This window comes from Perca fluviatilis, chromosome 21, assembly GCF_010015445.1.
Source record: "Perca fluviatilis chromosome 21, GENO_Pfluv_1.0, whole genome shotgun sequence".
In the NCBI taxonomy this organism is placed as follows: domain Eukaryota; kingdom Metazoa; phylum Chordata; class Actinopteri; order Perciformes; family Percidae; genus Perca; species Perca fluviatilis.
Window position 1 is genome coordinate 6,889,300 of NC_053132.1, and position 22,157 is coordinate 6,911,456.

Consider the following 22,157-nt stretch of genomic DNA (forward strand, 5'->3'; position numbering starts at 1 on the left):
AAGAAAGGATCACAATGCAGCATAAATACAGATATTATACATAGGCCACACCCCACCTTCCTTCTTTGTTAAAATGAATATTTCATAGATTCAAGCTCAGCCATCCACATCACAATAACTGTCGGCGCTTGTCAGAGCAGCGACGATGATGAGAAGAGAGACCCCCCCCCTTGTGTGTATTCTGAGCCGCCGCCTTAATTGCTTTCCAAAGCTTTACATAGTCTCCGTGTAGCGGTAGGTTTATCAGACGTGGCAAGTGTCGTGTCTTGGGTAGTCCGCTTTCACAGCGAGGCCACGAGGGGCTTGTCTGAGCAAGAGCTAAATGAAAATGTCTTCAAAGGATAAAGAACCTTATTTTTTATTTTTTTTATTTTATTGTTTCCCAGTGGATAACTCCCGTCTTGAGGCAATAAATTGTCCAGTAATGACTAAAGAAATAGTTTTTGGAAAATCTGACTGACAAAGGGAGTAATCTGTGGGTAGCTCTGTGCAGCCCTCTTGTGAATAGCAGGCTTCTTAGTGCAAGAATAGCACTGTGTCCTCTCTGCTTAACTGTCCAGAACTGATCTCTCTCCTGCTAGACCTCAGCAGAAACATGATCTCTAATCCTCTGATCCCCTTCTGAACTTGCAAAGTGTTTAAGTTATCATCCAAAGCTATCATCGCCACAAAAACCTCACCGGGTGAGAACACTGCAGCAGATCAAAGGAGGATGCTTCACTTTTTTTGTAACAATCAAAGCTGGATTTTAAAGAGAGGAAATGCGCTTCCTCTGTTATGTGGAAACTGACTTCTTTTTATCCTATCTCCTACTATGTCGTCCCTTTGCTATATTCTTCATATGATTCTGTACTCTGCTATTCTTCGGTGATCAATATTCAAAGAAAAGCCATTTCAGAATAATTTCGTGATGGCTATAGAATCGACTGAATCTGTGCTTTCTTTCAACGCTGTAGTCTAAAACAGATCCTGCAGTACACAACACCAAACTCTAAAAGACTGTAACCATGGTCTTTCTCCATGGCAACTGATGTGGGGCTCACAGACAAAGTTTACAGATTAATTTTTTTTTCTTCTTAGATTTTGCTTCCACAAAAAAATCTTTTAATTTAATAATATTCAAAGTTCGTATGTGTTTGTAAATTTGTATGTGACAAGATGATGATGATGAGGCCACATACAATAATGTTTTAAACATTTTAATTAATTAATGGAGGAAGAAAAAATATATATTTTACACATATATAAAAACATTAACAATTCAATGGTTGCAACTAACTTTGATTAATCTGCTTATCATTTTCTCAATTTATTGTTTGGTCTGTAAAATGTCAGAAAATAATAAAAACTTTTTTTCCAATGTTTGTTTTGTCCAGCCAACAGTCAAAAACCCAAATAATAATGTATTATTGATTCAGATAGTTGTTTTACTATCATGGAGGATGAAGAAATCCAAAGAAATACTCACATTTTAGGAGCTACAAATCTTGAGTTTGTTGCATTTTTGCTCAACAATTATTAAAGTTGCCCTGTGGCAATTTTCCTGCACAATTTAAAATATTAAAGAAAATGGACTTTGCAGATATTTTATGAAGAAATGCATTCCACACATTTGTTGACCTCAAGGATGCAAAGTGCAACCTGGGCAGAAACTCTGAATGTAAACATTTAGCCCTTAAATTTCTGTCTCTCAATTAATCGACTGTTTCAGCTCTCGTCAGTTTTTACTGTAGATATTTCGGATTCTTAGTATTTGAGTAAAGAACACCCGTTGAAGTCCACTGTGTATAGATTGTATTGTACAGCACTAATGGTAATCTACAAACCAGCTACTATGTGCAAGACCTTTACTGATGCTGTAATGATTAGCCGTCTTTCTTTTACTTTATGGTTTAAGTGGGTGGATCAAGTCTCCTGTATTCATGCTTTGGTTTCTTCAAACATGTTTGAATTGTGTGTGTGTGTTTTTGTGGTGTGTGTGTGTGTGTGTGTGTGTGTGTGTGTGTGTGTGTGTGTGTGTTACTTTTAAGCTTGTACTGCTGACCATCGGCAATATTCTTCCAATCTATTTTGTCCAGTACCATCTAATCGATGGATTGGCCATCCAGCACTATTCCATTTAATTTTCAATACGGTCCTCCTAATTAGACTGTATTGTTCAAGATCACTTTGAACACATTTGTCATATTGTTAGCGTTAGCCCGGAGCTAAGGCTTTCAACTGATGTAATACTGGGAGTTATTATTAAAGAAATCAGTGTATCGTGGTGTTAGTGTTACTGGTGGGTGAGTGCTGCTCACCAAAGCTCTTTATTGATTTAGGGTAATGACTGCTGGCCTGTGCCTGGGCCCAATGTCTCTCTATGACAGGCTGTGGCCAGAGCACGTTGCGGCCTCACTAAATTGTGTCACACGCTCTTGATTCCGCCTCCCTCCACCCACTGTGTGCATCGAGCATGTCACTGGAAAACCAGCTCAATATCCCCAGAGGATGTGGAAACTCAGGCGTTGAGCAGCGGATTGCAGTCAAGTGTGTCAGTGGTGCAGACCGGCCTATCTGTCTACTCCATGTCGGAATTTGGTAATGTTATTTTTCTTTCTCCCCCCTCTAGGGGACAACAAGGAGAAGGGTTGTTTTTGTATTGGACCTTTCAAATTGCCAACACTGCAGTTCAGTTAATGGCCTTTTATAAGAGCTGTACTCCCAATACTTTTAGATTAAAGACATTCAGTCGCCAGTAATGGGTCCTCTATGTGTTCTGCTCTGCTCAACATCCCAACCGAAACCTTCCAGCTCTCACCAGTTGTCCTGTCTCGTGTGATATGTGAATGTTTTTACTCAGTATGCATTTCAAACCAGCTCTCTGAAAGCTCTGCCTAATTTACCGTAACACTCTGAATACAGTTTGAATTTAAATGAAAGTAACTCTTAACCTTCACAGAGACAACTAAGTCAGCTGCAGCCGGGGCCGGCAGTAATAATCCATTCATTCCTCCCACCGCTGTCACCCTGAACATGTGGGAGAGTCATCTCAGGGGTCGATTAGTGATGAACATGTACAGAAGTTTCTCTTCTTTTCTCACTCTCATCCATTATGTATTAGAGCAGTGTTTCTCAACGGGGCGGTACCACTTCAGGGGCGTTCAGAAGATGATGGGGGGTTAGAGCATATTTTGGAAAGGGGGCGTTGAGGTGCCCTTGGGGGCGTTTGTTTGAAAGCTAGTTTAAACCAAAGATTCACAATAACAATACATGTTTACACTTAAACTACTTGCAAAAACAGTTTTCTGCAACATTAAAAACCTGCCAGTTCACGGCACTGCAACTGGACGAGACGGTGGATCATTGTTCGGCGCAGCTCCGTGCTGCCTTCATGGAAACGGGAAGTCAGAGCATCGTCTTAAATGAGCTCCGTATTTCAGCGTGAAGCTGCGTTCAGAAAATAGGCATCGCCGCAGGGTGGTGCGACGTCCTGATGTATTCTTTAATCCCCCAATGTAGCACAAGTAGACTTTATATTTCACAGTAACAGTTTTTCGTCAGATCTTTTATAGAACCCAACGTTTCCTACTGTACCTGAAGGCAGCTTAATTTCACGAAGAAAAAGAGAAAAGAGACGAGCGAGAGATTTTTTTTTTTACGGCGAGAGATATCGACTGTGCTTTGTTGTTTGGCAAACATTTAGCTGTCCCCAAACTCCCGGGCAATTCAGGGCTTGTGTTTGCTGTTTTAAAACTTTCTTGTTGAAGCGATAGAGGAAGAGATGTCGCTGTTTACTGTACGGGACTCCACCTCCTCAAAACGCAGCGCGATGTGGGGTTGCGCTTCTCCAAACGTTTTTTTCTGCTATTTACTCGCAAGACAGGCGATAGCAAACCTAGACTTTCAAACCTAGACTCTTCAAACCTAGACTCTTCAAACCTAGACTCTTCAAACCTAGACTCTTCAATCCTAGACTCTTCAATCCTAGACTCTTCTAACCTAGACTCTTCTAACTTATACTCTTCTAAGCATCAACAAAGGGCTCTCACTAACTTTCAAAGGTTGTAAACTTATTTCCATTCCGCAGTAGGTGTCGTTCTTCAAGTCGTTTGTCATCACCAAAATGAAAACCTTGTTTCTGTGTGTGTGTGTGTGTGTGTGTGTGTGTGTGTGTGTGTGTGTGTGTGTGTGTGTGTGTGTGTGTGTGTGTGTGTGTAATCCTGCTTTTACCCCATGATAAGTGCAAGCTTGTTTTTCCGTTGGAACAATTTAAATGAAAAATAGATTTGAATGTTAAATTGCTAGCTGTTTCTGATTGGCTACTGTTAGTGTTTGTAATAATAATAATAATAATAATAATAATAATACATTTTATTTAAAGCTTTCATGACACCCAAGGTCACTTCACAACCAAAAGGACATTCAAATTATAGTCATCTTATAAAGGTGCTGAGGTTCACACCATGCAGCAGGCCTTTTGATAATACCTAATTATAGTTTGAATGTTACATATCTAGTAGTTCTGATTGGCTGCTGTTATTTAATTTGAATGTCAAATGGTTGCATTTAAAAAAAAAAACTGTAAATATTTCTATTCACATGGCTTTTTTGATACCTGGGAAACTAATACATGTGTTGTTTGTCATTCAATGATTTGATTTATTGATTATTTTTAATAACAATAGTAACGAAATAATAGGCCTATATTAGGGCGTAATCATTAATATCCAGGGCAATTAGCCTACATAATATTTGATGGGGGTTAGGGACCTGGATAATGGATAGGGGGCGCTGGCACAAAAAGGTTGAGAACCACTGTATTAGAGACAGACAGTGCAGCATGGAGGAAACAGAGGATTAGGTCGTCAAGTGCCATTTTGCCAGAAGAGCACCTTTTGAGACCTAAAATAACGCAGGATTAGAGGAGCTATTGTTGTACCTGAATAGATGTTGGTTTGCTTGGCATAGACATAAAGAAAACTCAGACAATATACAATGTTTAGATATGAATACAGTCTGTGCTTTCTGTCTTTAAAGATTTAGCAAGGCAAAAATGTAAAGGGTGCTTTAACATGGCATGAGCTAAGAAAAACAGCCCTGTTTTCAGCTATTAGTGTATGTTTTAAGTTAATCAAATGCATTTTTTAATTCTTTATTTAGCTTTAGAAGTGGGTGAATTTCCCCAACCCATGAATGAATGCTGAATCCTTCAGATTTTGGTTAAATAGAGTTTGGAGATGCATGGTTTTCAACAGATAGATGTGACAGAAAATACATACAGTAAGACACGCTTTCCATTACAAAGACTTGGACAAAGGATAGGGCAAAAGTACAACTGATATGAAGGACTGTGACTATGTACTTTCTAATCTGCCCTTTTTTCTGTATTTTGTTACTAGAGCAGTGGCAATTCAAACCGTGCCTGTTGGGAAAAGGGCTGATTGCTTGGCCTGTGGTATTGCTGCATGCAGCTTTCGTGAGAACCGCTCATCCAAACAACTTCACACTCAACACTGCGCTTCGTTGGGTCCTGAGCAATAAACCTGCCATGACATAATTACGTCCCCTAGCAAAGCTATATATGTATATCTGTATATGTGTATGCAGCATTTGCTAACGCCTAGGCTATTCCTAGGAACAAAAACGTCCTTTCCAAACATTACATCGCTAGTTTGCTACAATGTAACATCTCTGGCTTCGTTTTCTTTTATTCTTTTATTTTTTGGGTCAATTCATGGAATTTTAAAATCAAGGTCTGGAAAAGTCTTGGAAAAAAGGTTGTTTAATTTTCATACTTTAACAAATATTTGGAGTATAGTTTACAGTTCGGTTTGTGTTGAAGGTTCTGATGGCCATGGAAATGATATAGGTCCTTGAAAAGTCATGGAAAAGGTTTGGATTTTCTTCCATAAAAGTGTGTTTGAACCCTGCAGTAGGCTTTTACTCTGTATCCGTTGACATCCTGGGCACAGATTTGTTAACTTTTTATTCTGATAGGGCTGACCTCAGATTGCTGGATATCCCACATATTACATAAACTGTAGAACTTAAAATAAATACAAATTAATGCTTCCGTTTCTGAGAAAGACAGTGTGACCAGGCTGGCTTGGTGATTAGCTGACTCGCCTTCTTTCATTGATCTCGGTGTGATGCGGGTTTTTCAAAAGGCCGCCCTCTTCTCCCAGTTCAGAACTAATGCTGTTGTGAATCAGTGCTCGGAAGCAGATCATTCAGTTATGACTCTCCAGTTGATGCTACGTTCCTTTATTTAAAAAGTGACATTTAATATTAGGAAAGTAAGGCCTGTAGTACAACTTAAACACACATTTGCAGCTGATGTGGTTGCAAAGGTATCATTTGGAAGGACATGAATTAATCTGCTGCTTCCATATTCCAGAGGTGCATGACTTATTTTCTTCTATGCAAATTATTACACCGCCAGTCTCATCAGGTGGAAACCGCCTCCTCCACAGTTTTATTATGCAAATGCAAGAAATCCTTTTTCTGTGCCGTCGGCGTCGGCCACCCCCACACTTTAAAAGATTAAATATTCATGATCTTCATCATTACTTTGCATTACACATTGAAGATATTCAGGAGTAAGACTCTCGGGCGGTATTGCCTTAAATTTGTGACTGTTAGATCTGTGACACTAAATGCACTCTATCACTGATTATTAAAGATTATTTAGGTACAATGTAGTCAAACAAATGTATGAATAATTGAGGAGTTGTGTGAATGTGTGTCAAAGAAAGAAAGAAAGAAAGAAAGAAAGGCATACAGTAAGAGGGGAGCATATGGTCGTGATTGTAGTGAGGGCAGATCAGGAGTTATGGTTCCCTGGGGTCCCACTTACATCTATAATTCATGTTTTAGAGGGTCTGATGGCCACTCAAACAATGTGTGGTTACAGGCAGGCGTGGGGGTCCTTATTCTAGTCTTTATCCATGTTATTCAAACACTACAAGCACTGACTTACAACAAATAAATATGTAACCATGTATAATGAATTCTAATGATGAGTAATGAAAAAAATATTTGTTTGTATAATTAAGAAAATGGCAGTATGATGCATTGGAACACACATTTGTGTATTAGCTTCTACAGCAATATGCAGCTGAATTATTGCAACATTCTTTACTTTGATTTAGATTGTTACCTCTTGTATTGTACTTCTTTATGGTCAGCTTTTTACCACTGCTGCATAAGAGCTTAAAATAGCCCGGTTAGGGGAGTATAGTCTACTAAATAAAAGTTTAAATTCTAGATACAGCAGTTCTAAACATCCCCTCATCCCTTCCTCCAGTGCTAAAAGGGGAACTCGAACTTCTCTCAGTTATTATTAGCCCAGATGGGTCCTGGGACTCCAGATGTCTACCCGGATGTCCCTATTTTTGGCCGGTAAACGTCTGGTACCTTCCGTACACTTGTTGAAGAATATACACATTTACAGAGGCATTTTGTCTGGCGTGAAATTCCCAGCCGTCCGGACTGAGGCTACGTTAGGCTAATCATGGTAATGTTAGTTGAGGAGGGGGGGGGGGTTTATCTACAGAGGCTTTATTAATTACAATACATTTTCATGATGTTGTCCTGTGTCTCCAGGTGTGGAGGGGCACCATAGCCAGAATGCGATATCGGCGGATGAGAGCGGCCCTCGTCATCCTGCGGGCCTACCGACGCTATAAGGTGAAATCTTACATCCGCGAGGTCAACCGGCGCTTCAAAAATGTCCGATCCATGAAGGACTATGGCAGGCATGTGAAATGGCCAACGCCCCCCAAAGTCCTGCGCAAGTTTGAAGAGGCACTCAGGAGCATCTATAACAGGTACTAACATATTTTAGATAACACTACTTTAACTTTAAATGTGACTGCTGTATATCTGCGGGCATTTCAAGATTCACGAGCTGCTATATTTGTGCTAAGTGGGTCCTTTTACAGAGTAGGTTCAGGGTTAATTCTCTTCACTTCAAAAATGAAGTCAAACTGAATATTAATGTAAAAAGAGAGAAAAACTACTCTCAATCATGTCATTTAAAACCGAGGCAGAGAATCAACCTGTTTAAGATAAAATGGTTTTAAATTGCTTTATTTTGAAGAAAATTCCTTCCTGAATTGTCTGAACTAAAAGTGGATCTGAACACAGTAGAGAACACATGGCCTCGAGTGTTTTATTGCATCCAGAAGAGTCCATTTGAAGCAACTTACACATGTTTCCTTCTGCCTGGGGCTCACACTGTGCATTGATTTTTCTTTCTCCATCAAAGACTCATCACCGCTTTTCATCCCAATGTCTGCTTGTTTGCTTTTTTCTATTTGGCACAGTCGGTATATAGCCTTCCTAGAGAATGATGTTGGCTGTCAGGCCGTGTGAGTGAAAGGCCAATAAGTACAGTACAGCTGGGGTTCTCTGCAGTCCTGCTATACCGCCCCGCTGACCCAGCTATCCAGGCCTTGTGCAGAAATCTCAATGGAGAAAGTCGATTTTCCTCTGCTCTTAGTTCTCTCTTTGTGTGTTTGTTTGATGTGTTTACCTCCAGGTGGTGGGCATGGACACTGATCAAAGGTCTCTCTCCAGAAGAGGCCCTGCAGGTGAGGGCCAAGGTAGCCAGCCTGGAGGCCCTGAAGGGCCAGAGGGCCGACTTGGGGCTACAGAGAGCCTGGGAAGGAAACTACCTGGTGAGTATGTGGGATGGAAGTGTGGGTGCATACTGGGTGCACTGTGTGTGCTTCCTTTCATTGAGATAAGTGGAGTGTTCTAAAAGGTTTTCTGTGTTTTTTTTGTGCTCGACAGAAGCGAGACAGCGCTGATACGGCTGCATCATTCACACTGGTTTCCAGCGAGCTGCAGCGAAAAGACAAATTCATGAGAGTTTTGTTCTCCTGCAACGTGCGCAAGGTAGTAAGAAGGCTTTAAGAGCATTTATCCACTCCTAACCACATGCACACACAGTCACAACATGCATCTGTCTGTGCAAACAAATAAACCCAACTGCTGGTGGGTTGTGCCATCCTTCTGCAGGGTGTTTAGATCTGTGTGTACAGTATGGGTGCTCTTATCCTGTGGGGTGACTAATGAGGAGCTTTGTGTTTCCCAGATCAACCGTTTCCACAAGGCGGAGGACCGGGCTGTGCTCATCACTGACCGCCACCTGTACAAGATGGACCCCCTGAAGCAGTACAAACCCATGAAAAGCATCCCCCTCTACAACGTATGGCACACTCTATTCTTCTCTAACAGCCTCCTTTATGACAAACACAGGGCGGCTCATTAGACGCAAATGTCCTTACTTTTTGTGCTAAGTTTAGTTACACAATGTTGCTTTTAAAGACAAAAACCTACTACACGATAAGCAGCAGTGATTTAAACTCCATTCCAATTAACTATTTAATATGGACTATACTCCTTCCGACCAAGTTTTATTACAATGGCTGCCTCATTATACAGAGACCATAGTGTATCTCAGAAAGAGAGCTCTCTATGCCTGCTTCATTAGAATAAAATGTATGAATTGCCTAGTTTAATTATTGAAGACCTAGTGCAGTAATAGGATTATGTTGAACATGCTTCTCATTAGTTTAAATTGATATAGTACTGTACATGTTGCTCTTAAAATGGACAGACTGAATCATAAAAACTGCAAAGAAATATTTTAGATTAGTGGTTTCAGGAAAGCTGGTTTGAAAGTGGTTGAACAAATATCAGTTTATATATGGATGAATAGTTTTACAATCATCTTGTCTCATTTAATTTTTTTTATACTGCAACAAATTAGCAATAATTAGAGATACAAGCTTTCTTAAGACGTGCTGAAACAATTAGACTACAACTATTTAGATAATTGACCATTAAGGTCATTTAACAAGCAAAAATAATAAATATTTGGTTTCTCAAGCTTCTCAAATGTCAGGATATGCTTATTTCATGTCACCTTATTTGGATATCTTTGGACTTCAGACTTACGTACTGTTAGTCAGACAAAACAACTAGACATTTTATGACATTTTATCTGCCAAACAATTATTTGATTATGAAATATTCATGAGTCGCAGCCCTATTTGAGACTTTCTATCACAAATGTTAATTTTATAAAGCAGTAAGATATACATTATATGATATTATTGCACTTCTAGTTGAGTTTTACATTCCTCCTGTACATCCTGCTGTATGTGAGAGCAGATGCAGCAGAGGTGACAGTATTATCTCTGGTTTTCACATCTCACCGGCCTGTTATCCTGTGGCAACATGTCAATATGCAAAATATCTCATTCAGCTCTACTATTGGCTGTTTTTAATTCATATTCACAATGTGATAGGCCCATTAAGGCTGCTACATGCACACAGCACATGAGGCTGTTTCCATGCTGTGTGTGTGTGTGTTTGTGTGTGTGTGTGTGTTTGTGTGTGTGTGTGTTTGTGTGTGTGTGTGTGTGTGTGTGTGTGTGTGTGTGTGTGTGTGTGTTGACTTCATGTTACTTGTTTTTTTTTCACAAGCACAGGAAATTTCACCTTAAATGCAACTGATTTTGTCAGTTGCAGTTTTGTGAAATTTCCTTTCTCTTGTTTTCTTGATTCTTCTTGCACAAATGTAATTTATTTTTTGATAAGAGGCTGCAGTTGTCATTTTGTTTTTAACCCCTTTTTTGTATACCTGCTCAGAAAAAGACAGTTTGACGTTTAGGGGAAATGTAATGAATCGCTGTCTTGCCAGGCAACCAGCAAAGACTACAGGACGTCACCAAGTCTACCCGTCCAATAAATAGTTCAGCAAATAACCCCCCTGTAAAACCACAACTTATCGTCTTTACACTTTAGTTTTTGTACAGATTAAACAAATAGGATATAACGTGGTAATGAGTGAGTGGTACTGCAGTCGGATTGTGTTACCAGGCCAGCTGTTTTCCCCCGGTTACCAGTCTTAATGCTAAGCTAAGCTAACCATCTCCTGGCTGCAGTGTCACATTTAACAGATATATGTGAGACTAGTATCGATCCTCTCATCTAACTCAAGATTCAAGAACTTTAAGCACAACAAAACCGCATCAGTCGCAAATGTTGCATTGTATTAAAGACTTAAAATAAGGCATGAATGAGATAAGAGATCATAACTATGAGTGATAAAATTACAGAATCTAAGCAATAAAAGTACAAAATGCAATATGAGTTAAAATACAATAACAATAAAATAGTGTGCAAAGCAGCAGCAGCAAACATTCAGTAAAGTGCAGTATGACAGATATGGAGTTATGTGTAACTCTCAGCAAGCACAAAGATGCTAACGGCCAAGTCTCATACTATAGCTATGGGTGTGGCCAGCATAAACAAATGGGGTTAAAACATATTGAGGGTGGTGTAGTTTGTCTTAACACTCTTATGTCTTAACACTCAAACGGCCCTTTGAAGAAAAGATGACCAGCCAATGTGTCTTCACTCTGTACAACAAAGAGTATACACAAATGTATTCATGCCGTCGAAGGTAAACTACTGATCATATTTCTGATTGTAACCAACACTCCTAGTAAGCTCTGCGATGCCACATATTGCTCACCAGGTTTTTGTACCACTGACCTTGGAGGTGTGGCAGAAATGAGACAGGAAGTGAAGGTGTAATGCATTTATCTCCGAGGCAGATATGCCCCCGTCGTCTGGCGAAATGAGTGAGATATGAGGCCGGTGTGCGGTGACAACTGTGACGAGACACCCCAGTGTTTAATCTGACAAAGTGACATGTGGGAATTAGAGAGCTTGGAGATGGACACCCAAAGCCTGTATCGCTGCATCTAGAAGTGAAATGAGGAGATGGAGTTGAGACAGATGGTGGCAGACAGAGAGCAGCATGAGTTTAGGAGATTCTTAGTTATTGTTCATTCAGAGAGAGTGAGTTTCTCTCACACACACACACACAACACACACACACACACACACACACACACACACACACACACACACACACACACACACACACACAGTTGATAGATGAGGCTCAGTCCCATACATATAGCATATGGAGAGCCATCAGTGTTAAAGAACAAGGTGGGCACAAAGTATGGTTTGCAGCCTTCATACATTGGCAGTGGCTCAACAAGATTAGTTCAGTACAAACACATTAAAACCAAAAGACATACTGAAGGGTAGACACATTTACAGTAACCTCGCTTTTAAACCCTGAAACAAAAATGTTATTATTATTAATTTGTTGTATTTTTAAAGGGGCTGTACTCAATATTCAGAGCATTAATATAGCAGAAAAATACTTTTTGCTATGTAAAAATACAGTGGCGTAGTGACGTCACACCCCCTCTGTGTGTGTGTTGTAATCCGAGCTTCTCTGTTCTTTTCTTTTGATAGTTGGCCGCGCGTGCATGTTAGGGCCTTTTGCGTCGGTATCATACGCCTAGGGCTGTCACAAAGCTCACGGAGCTGTGTGGAGGCAATCTCTTACCACTTTTTTTGTATTTCGAATACAGCACCTGTTAAAATTGGTTCTATTCTATATTTTTGTTATTTTCAACAAATCCTTTTTAAACATCTTAACCAACAGGCAAGTATTGTGAATGTATCAAAGTCTGATATATCTTCTTTCTCTGTGCCCTAGAGCTCCATTGTTGTCCAAAAACTATTAAAAATCCATCAATGAGCCCAACTTTTGCACTGGGTGACATGTTCCTTCTTTACCATGAACACACACACACTGTTGTTTTTTACTCAATCCCACATACACCTTAAATGTGCTGTAAATACACACTAGAACACCCAATGTGGATTAATCAGCCGATGAAAATAGTCCTACACAAGTGCACTATTTCCTCCTGTTTGATTGATAAAAATGACAATGACCAGCTGTTGTAGTAAATTACAGAACCTTTTTTTTATTATTATTATTTACATTGTCAGTAGGATGTAAATCTTTAAAAACACAATAGGTTTCATTTACTAAACAATTAAAAAAAGTGTTTTGGTCTTTTCAAATTTGTTGACGGTGAGATAAGTATAGAAAATGGCCAACCTTATCATTTAACAGCAGTCATCCTTTTAGTCCCCATCATATCACTGAATATAACCACTGCCCTACTGTATCTGTAACACCAGGCCTTTTTAAATGTCAAGCTGAGTGGGTGAGTGAAAACGAAGAAGTGCAAAGGCGGGTGAGAAGGAGGTTAGAGAGAAAGAGAGGCGAGGAGGAGGAGATAGAGTTGTAGGCCGAGAGCCACGGCAGCGTGACGCGGAGCTATCGATCGGCACAAGGTCACACAGAGGGGGAAAGCAGTTAGCTCATTGTTGAATAGCGCTGATAGGCTAACACCACAGCATCCCCCTTGGCTGCCCTGTACTGTGTATTTAGATGCAGGGCAGCATGAAGGCTGATAGATGGCTCGTACTACAGAGAGGAGCCAACTACTGTGGATTTACACGCCAATTAATGCCTGTGCAGCAAAAGTGGGATAGTTACACTGTACGTCTTCTTCGCATAAAACAAATACTGATGAAGAAATGGTGAATTATCCATCATGCATCAGTGACTCATCTCACTGCTTTTCACCATTTTCTTGCGTTTCATTCCTGCCTCCACCCACCCCCACCTCACCCCTCTCCCTAGCTAGTGCTGTCTTTCCCCTCTCTCCTCTCTTGCTGCTGCCGCGTCTCTCTACCCGTTGTTGTCATGCCAACTTCCCGGGAGACAGCGTTGTCATGGATACCGAGCGGCAGGGCAGATCAGCTGATGTCTGGTGTCGGTCAGGCATGTGCACAAATCGGTCTCCTGTATGTGCACTCTTTTCCTTCCCTTTTTCCCAGCGAGGCTTGTTTGTGGTCCCCGAGGCTCTCGTTCTCCTCGCTCTCTTCCTTGCCGTGTGTGTTTTTGTTTTTTCTCGTTCACCCGTTGATCTCTTCACTTAAGTCTGTTTTTCCTTCCACCTACCACCACCCACCGCTGCAGTGTGACCATATATTTGTTTGTAAAGATAAATTCTATAAATGTGCAGCCATGTAGTGTTATTCTTAGGGCCATGTTTTTTCATGCACTGGTCAATTTTTAGATTTTGGGCTATTTTGCTTCAATGACTTCTTCATAATTCTTAACTAGTGGAAATGGAAAGTACAAAAAAAAATACAAATTTAGGTCATTATTTTGCTACAGTGTCTTATTTGTGTCTGTAGAATTCTCCAAAGGGTATAGTAGCTAAGGATTTGATTTGAAATAGTTTCTGTAAATAGTGGTTTCCAATAAGAATTTATGGATTTTGAAAATTCATATCTTTAAAGGTTTTTTTTCTCGTACTCTGAGCCAGAAATCTCCACACGCAAACTTTCCAGTTTCATTCATATCTATATTCTGAAGGTTTTTACAGAGGGCTTTGATCATATATCATTCAGAGCCTGATTTATGTTACGTTAGCCCTCAAAACATGGCAGCGTTTGATTTGAACTTTTGTTGAAAGTATTTTCTGATTCATGGAGTGATAAAAAGAGTTGTCCAAAATTCTCTCCAAAAAAACCTTTGACTCAACCCATTGAAACAAGAATTTTGAACCTGGCTTTATCCAATGTTTAGATTTCTGTTCTGGAAATGTATGCACATTAGCAAATATTTAAAAAGATAATGCATCATTTCCATATTTAGAATTTTCTGAAAAATTTATTTTCAGAAAAATTATTTCTTAATGTCAGTAATCAACTGGGGAAGTTTCATGATGAAATCCATTAGTTAAATATTTGACCCTACCCCTCACCTGTAGTATCTTCTCTTTACCAGCTGGTAGAAAAAAAACTGTGTTGGCTGTCTGTAAGAAGCTCCCAAATTATAAAGAAAAACACTGTACACAAGATCAGAATGAGAAGGTGATGAAGCATAAATATGTTAATAAATTCATACATTTCAGAGGCAATTTACAGGGCTATTGCTATTCTTTACTGGAAACATCACTGGTTTGCTCACTGGTGCCCTCATAGCCTCACAACATGAATGGCTGCACAGCATAGCTCATTATATTCATTTAATCACAGAGCCCACACCCTTTGCTTCTGCTGCTTTTTTCCCCCCTTCTATCTTTCCAGGACTGTTGGGATGTGTTACATAGCCAATAAGTTGTTCCCATAAGAATACACTGAGAGAACCTGTTGTTGTCCTCATGACAACCGCAGAGCAGAGTGGATCAGACCAGAGAGCACTTTACAGAAACCATTGTGGTCCAGCCTGCACATTGTCAACTTCACATTGTAAATGTGTTTGCTCACAAGTGCTTTTACCAAAACACACCCACTGGCGTTCCTGTTTGGGAACATAGCATTTCTAAATGCAAATGAGACATTAGCAAACAATTTGGTGCAGTCCTCCTGAGTTAAACAGAAACAATTTGTTTGAACTTGAAATTGTAATGTCCTCCTGTGTCAGTGTGATTTATAATTAAAAAAATAAAAAAAAAGACATAACAGAGCTGTGAGATGCAATTTTTTTCAAACATATTTAGTAGTGAAAAAGAAAAAGGCATCAAGTCAGTTTTGTCAGTATGTGAAATTCTGTGGTCGCTAATCCCTCGTTTGACCCTAGATTGAACTGCAAGTCCTTCAGTTTTAAAGCTTCAGCAACCAAATCATTCTGGCAGTGTCAGAAATTTAGGACCACATGTGATTGCTGCTGTGAAGCTCATCTACAAGCCATCCAGAAAACACTGACTGATGCAGCATTTTAAGTGCAAATTAAAAAAATAAAAAATTCTTTACGATTTGCACCATAACTGGCTGCATCGAACTAACCCACTGATTATTTTAGTTAGTCGATTAATCATTTTGTCCACAAAATGTCAGAATATGCCTATCACAATTTTTTTTTGAAGTCCAAGGTGATGTACTCAAATCCTTGTTTTGCCAAATATATTCAGTTTACCATCACATAGGAAAAATCAAAGCAGATGACCATATTGCACAATCTAACAAATTTGATATTGTGTAGTCAGACACAGATTGGGAAAAATATTTCCTTAGACCTATCTCACTCAGTGTTGCATACAATAAGCAACTATTATCTCAGTGTAGGAGACTGGTTATCGACACAAATTAACACAAAAAGATTGGACTGCAGTAGTGAAATGTATCCTCATCGTCAAGTTGTCTCACATTGAACAGATGGCTGGGCAAATAAATGCCTTGAACACATTTCTTATGGTAAAACTGATTTTGTGACAAATGGAGACAAAAAAAAGACAAGGAAACGAATCAGAATGTCTCATTACCCAACTAATTAGAACACTGACTGTCGCTCCAATCAATTAGGCCTTTAATATAAATGTAAATGTAATCGTCTCCATGTAATTAACTGCGGGTGGATTGCTAGACAGAGAGGCATGGCTTTAGGCTTTAATTCATGGTGATTACGTGAAGTGTTTGTTTCCGAAGTCACAGTCGTCATGTTGGAGCTAAATAAGCTAGCTGGTTGTTTAGCCGCCGGAAGCAACCCGTCCTCCCTCCCCTGATGGAAAACTTGTCTCAGTGTTTCAGTCTGGTGAGTGGATATTAATGTACCTGACTGGCTGCCCTGTGGCTGTTTCCTCAACATGCACCGCCGCATTTCAGCTCAGAAAGACAAATTAAGGGAGAAATAAATGGTTTTCAAGCTAAGGGAAGGAATGGCAAAGGAGATGGAGAAAAGCTAGATTTAAAGGCAGAGAGATAATAGTATATACGAGAAAGGAATGGGGGTTAATGAGCTCATTTTCCTCCTGAGATTTGTTGAACATATCGGTTTCTTCCTGTTGTGTCTACTTTGAAGACCTGTAAAGCTAAACAACCCAACCGCAAAAGTGGGATTCCCCTTTTAGCCTGGCTGCTCTCCGTTGGTATGTCGTTTGGGGGGCTCTGAGTGGAAAAATTCGATTGGCCCTTTGGGATGCTAATCAATAAATCTTTATTGCAAGTGCTGATTTAAACCTTGAGTGGGAGAAATCCCATACACCACCATACACCAGATACTGAGAACACCACAACGGTGTTATGTGTTTGCTTTGGCTCCGTTTTTACAAGAATTTCAGTGTGAAAAGCTCTCAACACAAAGTGGTTTACTAAAACTTAATGCAGCACGCCAAAAGAAGGTACATCTTAAAGTAGGTAATCCATGAGGCGTCAAGTTATTCACAACATTGTACATGTTTATCATTTTAATGTTGTGCGGTTTCATTTGTTGATAAGGCTATTATACTTATATTATACTATCAGTTTTGGCTTTTGACAATTCCAATAAAGTTTATTTAAACAAGACGACAATAACGTTGCCAAAAGAGAAGCATTACTTTGTGCAGTCCTGCTATAAACAGAATGTCAGAGGAAAAAAATTATAATATGGAGCTGCTGGAAGATCAGACAAAATAGATTCCTCAAAACAGCGCGCCCACGTGCCGAGGCTTTGTCCTCGACGCAGCGTCCGCGGGTTCGGTTCAGACCTGTGGCCTTTGCTGCATGTCGTTCCCCCCCCCTCTCTCTCCCCTTTCGTGTCTGGTTTGTCCTATCAAAAATAGGGGCCTAAAATGCCCCAAAAAAGAAAGCCAGAAATCCATCCGATTGTCCGAAAACTAGATTGTTGATCCTTCAGACAATTAATCAGGCGTCATGACTCACCTCAGACTGCACGTCAAACGGAGAAATTCCGCCCAATTCTAAAAATAGTCAGGGGCGACCAGCATGCACAATACCAGGACCCTTAAACTAAAGCTGCTACAGTAAATGGAATTCAACTTTATTATTTTCACGTGTGCTTTTCCTCCCGTAACATATCAAAATGTCTTCAGTGAAAAAGGTCTCTTTAGTAAATTTGAGATTTTCTAAATTCTTACTGACGAAACCTTCATATCGCACCGAAAGGAAGGCATGACCACCAACACTTTAGCCATCAAGCTGCACAGGAAGAAAATAACATAAGCAGTACCTTTTTTTATTACTGTATCAAGGTGTTTCTTCTCCCACTAAAGGAAGAGATCTGCCGAATACTTCAAATTCCTCAGGTCCTCCCTTCAATTCACAGTGGAAGTTAAACGTGATGAGTTGTAGCCTGGTGCAGCAGCCCCAGTGAATTCATGTCCTCTGGGGTGGGCCAACTCAAATTCCCTGATATGCATCTGTGTATGTGTGCTGTATTTGTGTTTAGCTACAGCACAGATGGGTATGTGATGTTTCTCAACACACATTTCTGCCTTTTCACATGTTTGCGTTTCTCAGCAGACTCTATGTACATAGAGTTGCGTTTAATTGTGAACAATCTCTCTCTGTCTCTTTCTCTCTCTCCCACTGTCCCAGGTGACGGGAGTGAGCGTGTCCCCTGGGAAGGACCAGCTGGTTGTGTTCCACACCAAGGACAGCAGGGATCTCGTGGTGTGCCTGCAGGGCATGGTGCCGGCCAATGAGAGCCGCATCGGAGAGCTGGTTGGCACCCTACTTAGCCACTTCAAGAGGTAAGCGGTGCGAAACAATGGGCAACAAGCGGTCACTCGTTTATCTACACCTTGACATTTTCAACTGTTGGAATGATGTTCAATGTCCTGAAATGCTTTAAAAACACGGACTGCCGATTTAAATGACCTGTGTTAGACACCAAGGGGAAGGTTGAGAACTCCTCATGTTTTATTAACTGCGCAGAGAAAATCGCTATAATTATCAGCTTATTGTTCCCACTTAAACCCAGTGCACTTCATGTAGTTTTACTTCCAGCAGTATTACAGAACAATATGTCATTTAAAATAACTAGACCATTTTTGTAATGGTGAAATAAACTTCTCAATTGAAAAAAATGTCACATCCAATAGTATTGACCTCTTGCAGGAGGATTATGGGGCAGATAGAGTCCACGGTCACAGCTGTCCTCACTTGAACCCTAATTTTCATTTAATCTGAGCTCAGAGATCTCTCCAGGACAGGCTACTGTGAAGGCTAGCATTCATGTTGTTTCCAACCTCCTTAGAATAGAAAAAAAGAGAGATAAAGTCCCTGAATCCTGCAGTCGCTTTCTCTTCCCTTCAGATTCACTGAAGGACTGTGCCTTTTCATATTGCTCTCCAGATCAACATTGAAAACCCACTCTATGTACTTTATCATAAAGACATTGAAGAACGGGCCCAGATAACAACCTATTGAATTCATTTACATGCACATTTCAAATACAGATACATCTTGTTAACAATATTGCATGTATCTTTGTTTTATTCTGTTGAAAGGAAAACTAGTGGATATATTGAGATGTGGATATGAGGAAGTATCTCAGTATCTCTTACTTGAGCTCAATTTATTTCATTTTAGCTCAGTTCACATGAGGTTCTTCTTACTGCAGTAAATCTGCTTGTCTTTCCCACTTACCATCAGGAAATCCAAGCACCCACCCACTTGCTTTAACGCCAGGCTTGGTGTCCTCACTTCACTCCTTTTTTCTTTTTCTTTTTTTTTATGTTTTTAGAAGCAGCTTACACATGGTTTAGCTACACATCAGCGGGACACTCTTGACTCCTTCAACTGATTTGTCTTCAAAGAACCTTAAAGCTTTAGTGCGTTACTTTTTGATATTAACGAACATCCGTTACATTCAAGCCATTGCCAAATGAGTTGCTACAAAGCTAATTAAGACTATCAGCTCCACACATCTCTCTCTGTATTTCTCAGTATGGCTGTGTTCAGAAAATTGTGTTGTCCAGTGACTTTCCCGCACAGAAGCTCTTCTGCAGAGTCCATCATGTCTTTTTAAATCCTCGCGGTCACGGAAGGCTTGTATCATGTGGACGTGCCGACAGTTTTGTTGTCATTACTTAGAATTCCTCATGGGGGAGAAAGAAACTACGCACTATAGCTTTAAAAGAAAAAAATCTAAAGTAGCTCCAGCTAAAAGTGTATGATTTCATTCATTCCACTTTCATCCTCTGTTTTATTCTCTGTCAACTGAGCTAATATTGACCTATATACATATACTGTACATAAATGGGGAAAAAGGAAGGAAAAAAATGCTGTTGAAATGTTAGAAAATCCTCACAATATTAAACATCGGGAGACACATAGTCTGGCTCAAAGGATGTACATTGCTGGGATAAAGCCTGACATCCGGCGCATCTCCCACATGCTGAATGTTCCTCCCCTCTCGCTGTCTCTGCTATTCATGCTTAGCGCCGCCCTGGACAGTTCTGATTGGTTTAAAGAAATACAATTACTGCATAGAGAAAATGCTCTAGTCAAACCTTTTGTCCCAGTGCACTTCATTTGACTGATTGGAATCGATTGGACGTTAAATCCAGCTGTTGATGCTCAAAATAATTAGAAGCATATCAAGGAGTCAAAAAACAAGACGTAATTTGTTTGCAGATATTTTGATCACTCTATACTGTGATTGCTGTTTTGATGAAGAATGTTTTTAGATCACTTACTTTGCTCATTTCACTGATTATTGAATTGACTCTTCCACAACAGTCTGGCACATTGGTATTGATTGTGCGTTCATGTTTGTCTCTCTTTGCGCATGTGATTGTGTGGGAGAGAGGCAGAGACACAGACAGGGTTTGTGTCGGAATCTGCTTATCTTGGTGTGTATGCGCGTGCAGCTTTGCCTGTGTGCGCGTTTGCCCCATCCTTGCCATTCTGTGATGGTATCTTGTTTCATTGTGGAGCCCATTTTCTCTGGAGGTGTCGGGCTGAGAAAGGGCTCCACTGGGCCTCCTGTAATGACCCTTCATGCGCTTCGCATACCGGCTCATCCATCACTGTACAACACTGGCAGAACAAAGGGCGCACCAGCATGTGCAAAAATGCGTGTGGGTTGTTGTGACTGCATTAACGTGCCTGTCTGCACGGGGAGAGATTCTTGAGAGGCAGTCTGCATGCGACTGCGTTTGTGCATCCGCACAGTATCATTATTTTTTTTTTAATCATGCAGTGTCCCCACTGCTGCAGCTCCCTGTAGATGTGGTTTTAACCTTTATCTCTCCTTCAACATGCTGCACAGTGCACAATATGCACAATAGCGAGTAGGGAGAGGGGCAGCTTACAGCAGCAACAAAGCAACACTTTATCCTCCTCAAAGTGACAGTGAGGCCAAAGCAGAATGACACTGCCGCCAGGAATAAACCCTCTTCTTGTCATAGCTGTGTCCGGATACTTGAGTTTCCGTGGGGCGTGATTTGTTTTTGACAGTTTCCACATGTGTTTGGTGTTAATCTGTTTTATCGTGTTATTATGAATTTAGAGTGGTTGTGTCAAAGCTGGCACATTTCAGTGTTTCTTTTAAAGCAGAAACTTATCAATACCCCACCAAGTCACCAAGTTGCCTCGAACTGAAGTGATTCAGAGATTTCAGCAGCGCATAACGATGGATAACCCTCTTATCGGCCATGACGCACCAGTCTAGATTCAGAAATACTTAATTCTTATTTTGCATAAAAGGGAAGGAGGGGGGGGGATTAGATTCCTAGCCTCCCTCCTCCCTTTTTTTTCCCCTCTCCCTCTTTCATGCCTTTTTTCAGCTTCCTATTTTTGACTATCTCCCCTTTGTACTAATCACAGTCTCATGAAACCCCTACGGCCCCCCCCCTCCCTCCATTTCCTCATCTCTCTCTGCCTCTATCTCAGTCTTTCCCTCTACCTCCCCTGGCTCCCCCTACTTAATTTTTGGAGAGGAGGCACTCAAATATTTATGGCTGTGCTGCTGATGAGGCCTATATTTAGATGAGACAGAGCTGTGTGTGTGTGTGTGTGTGTGTGTGTGTGTGTGTGTGTGTGTGTGGCGTGTGCGTGTGCGTGCGTGCGTGCGTGGACATGCGCCCCACACTGCAGCACTCCCACTGTCTGCTGCCAGGATAGCAGGTCAGACACTCTGCATCTGTCTCACACAAACACTGGAAAACATTCCACCCTCTACTAGTGAGAAACTTTTAGTCTGTATGAAATAGTCTTTATTAGGGACAAGCCTTTATTCCTAATGTTCCCAGATGTTATACGTAGATTTATCATGTTCTATTAAGATGTCTCCCTGGCTCGATCTGTTGCCTGATGCCTGGCAGCTTCACATATTATATGTTAAATGATGAAACACTGTGAGAAAAGACAGGTAGCCCTGGGGTCAACCCCTCAGACAATTTAGGCCAGGTCGAGGAACAACCTTCATTTTATTACGTTTACATGCACATAATATTCCAGTTTTAGTGACTCTCAGAAGA

General features: G+C 40.5%; 1 protein-coding gene across 1 annotated transcript in view; it reads left to right on the forward strand.

Annotated features, from left to right (window-relative positions):
* Window positions 1-22,157, forward strand: part of myo1d (myosin 1D) — a 117,652-nt gene that overhangs the window by 70,142 nt on the left and 25,353 nt on the right. Inside the window, exons 17-21 of the mRNA XM_039788246.1 lie at window positions 7,588-7,811; window positions 8,525-8,663; window positions 8,779-8,883; window positions 9,083-9,196; window positions 18,268-18,422. Coding sequence (XP_039644180.1) covers window positions 7,588-7,811; window positions 8,525-8,663; window positions 8,779-8,883; window positions 9,083-9,196; window positions 18,268-18,422 — 737 coding nt within the window. The remainder of the gene's footprint in view (window positions 1-7,587; window positions 7,812-8,524; window positions 8,664-8,778; window positions 8,884-9,082; window positions 9,197-18,267; window positions 18,423-22,157) is intronic.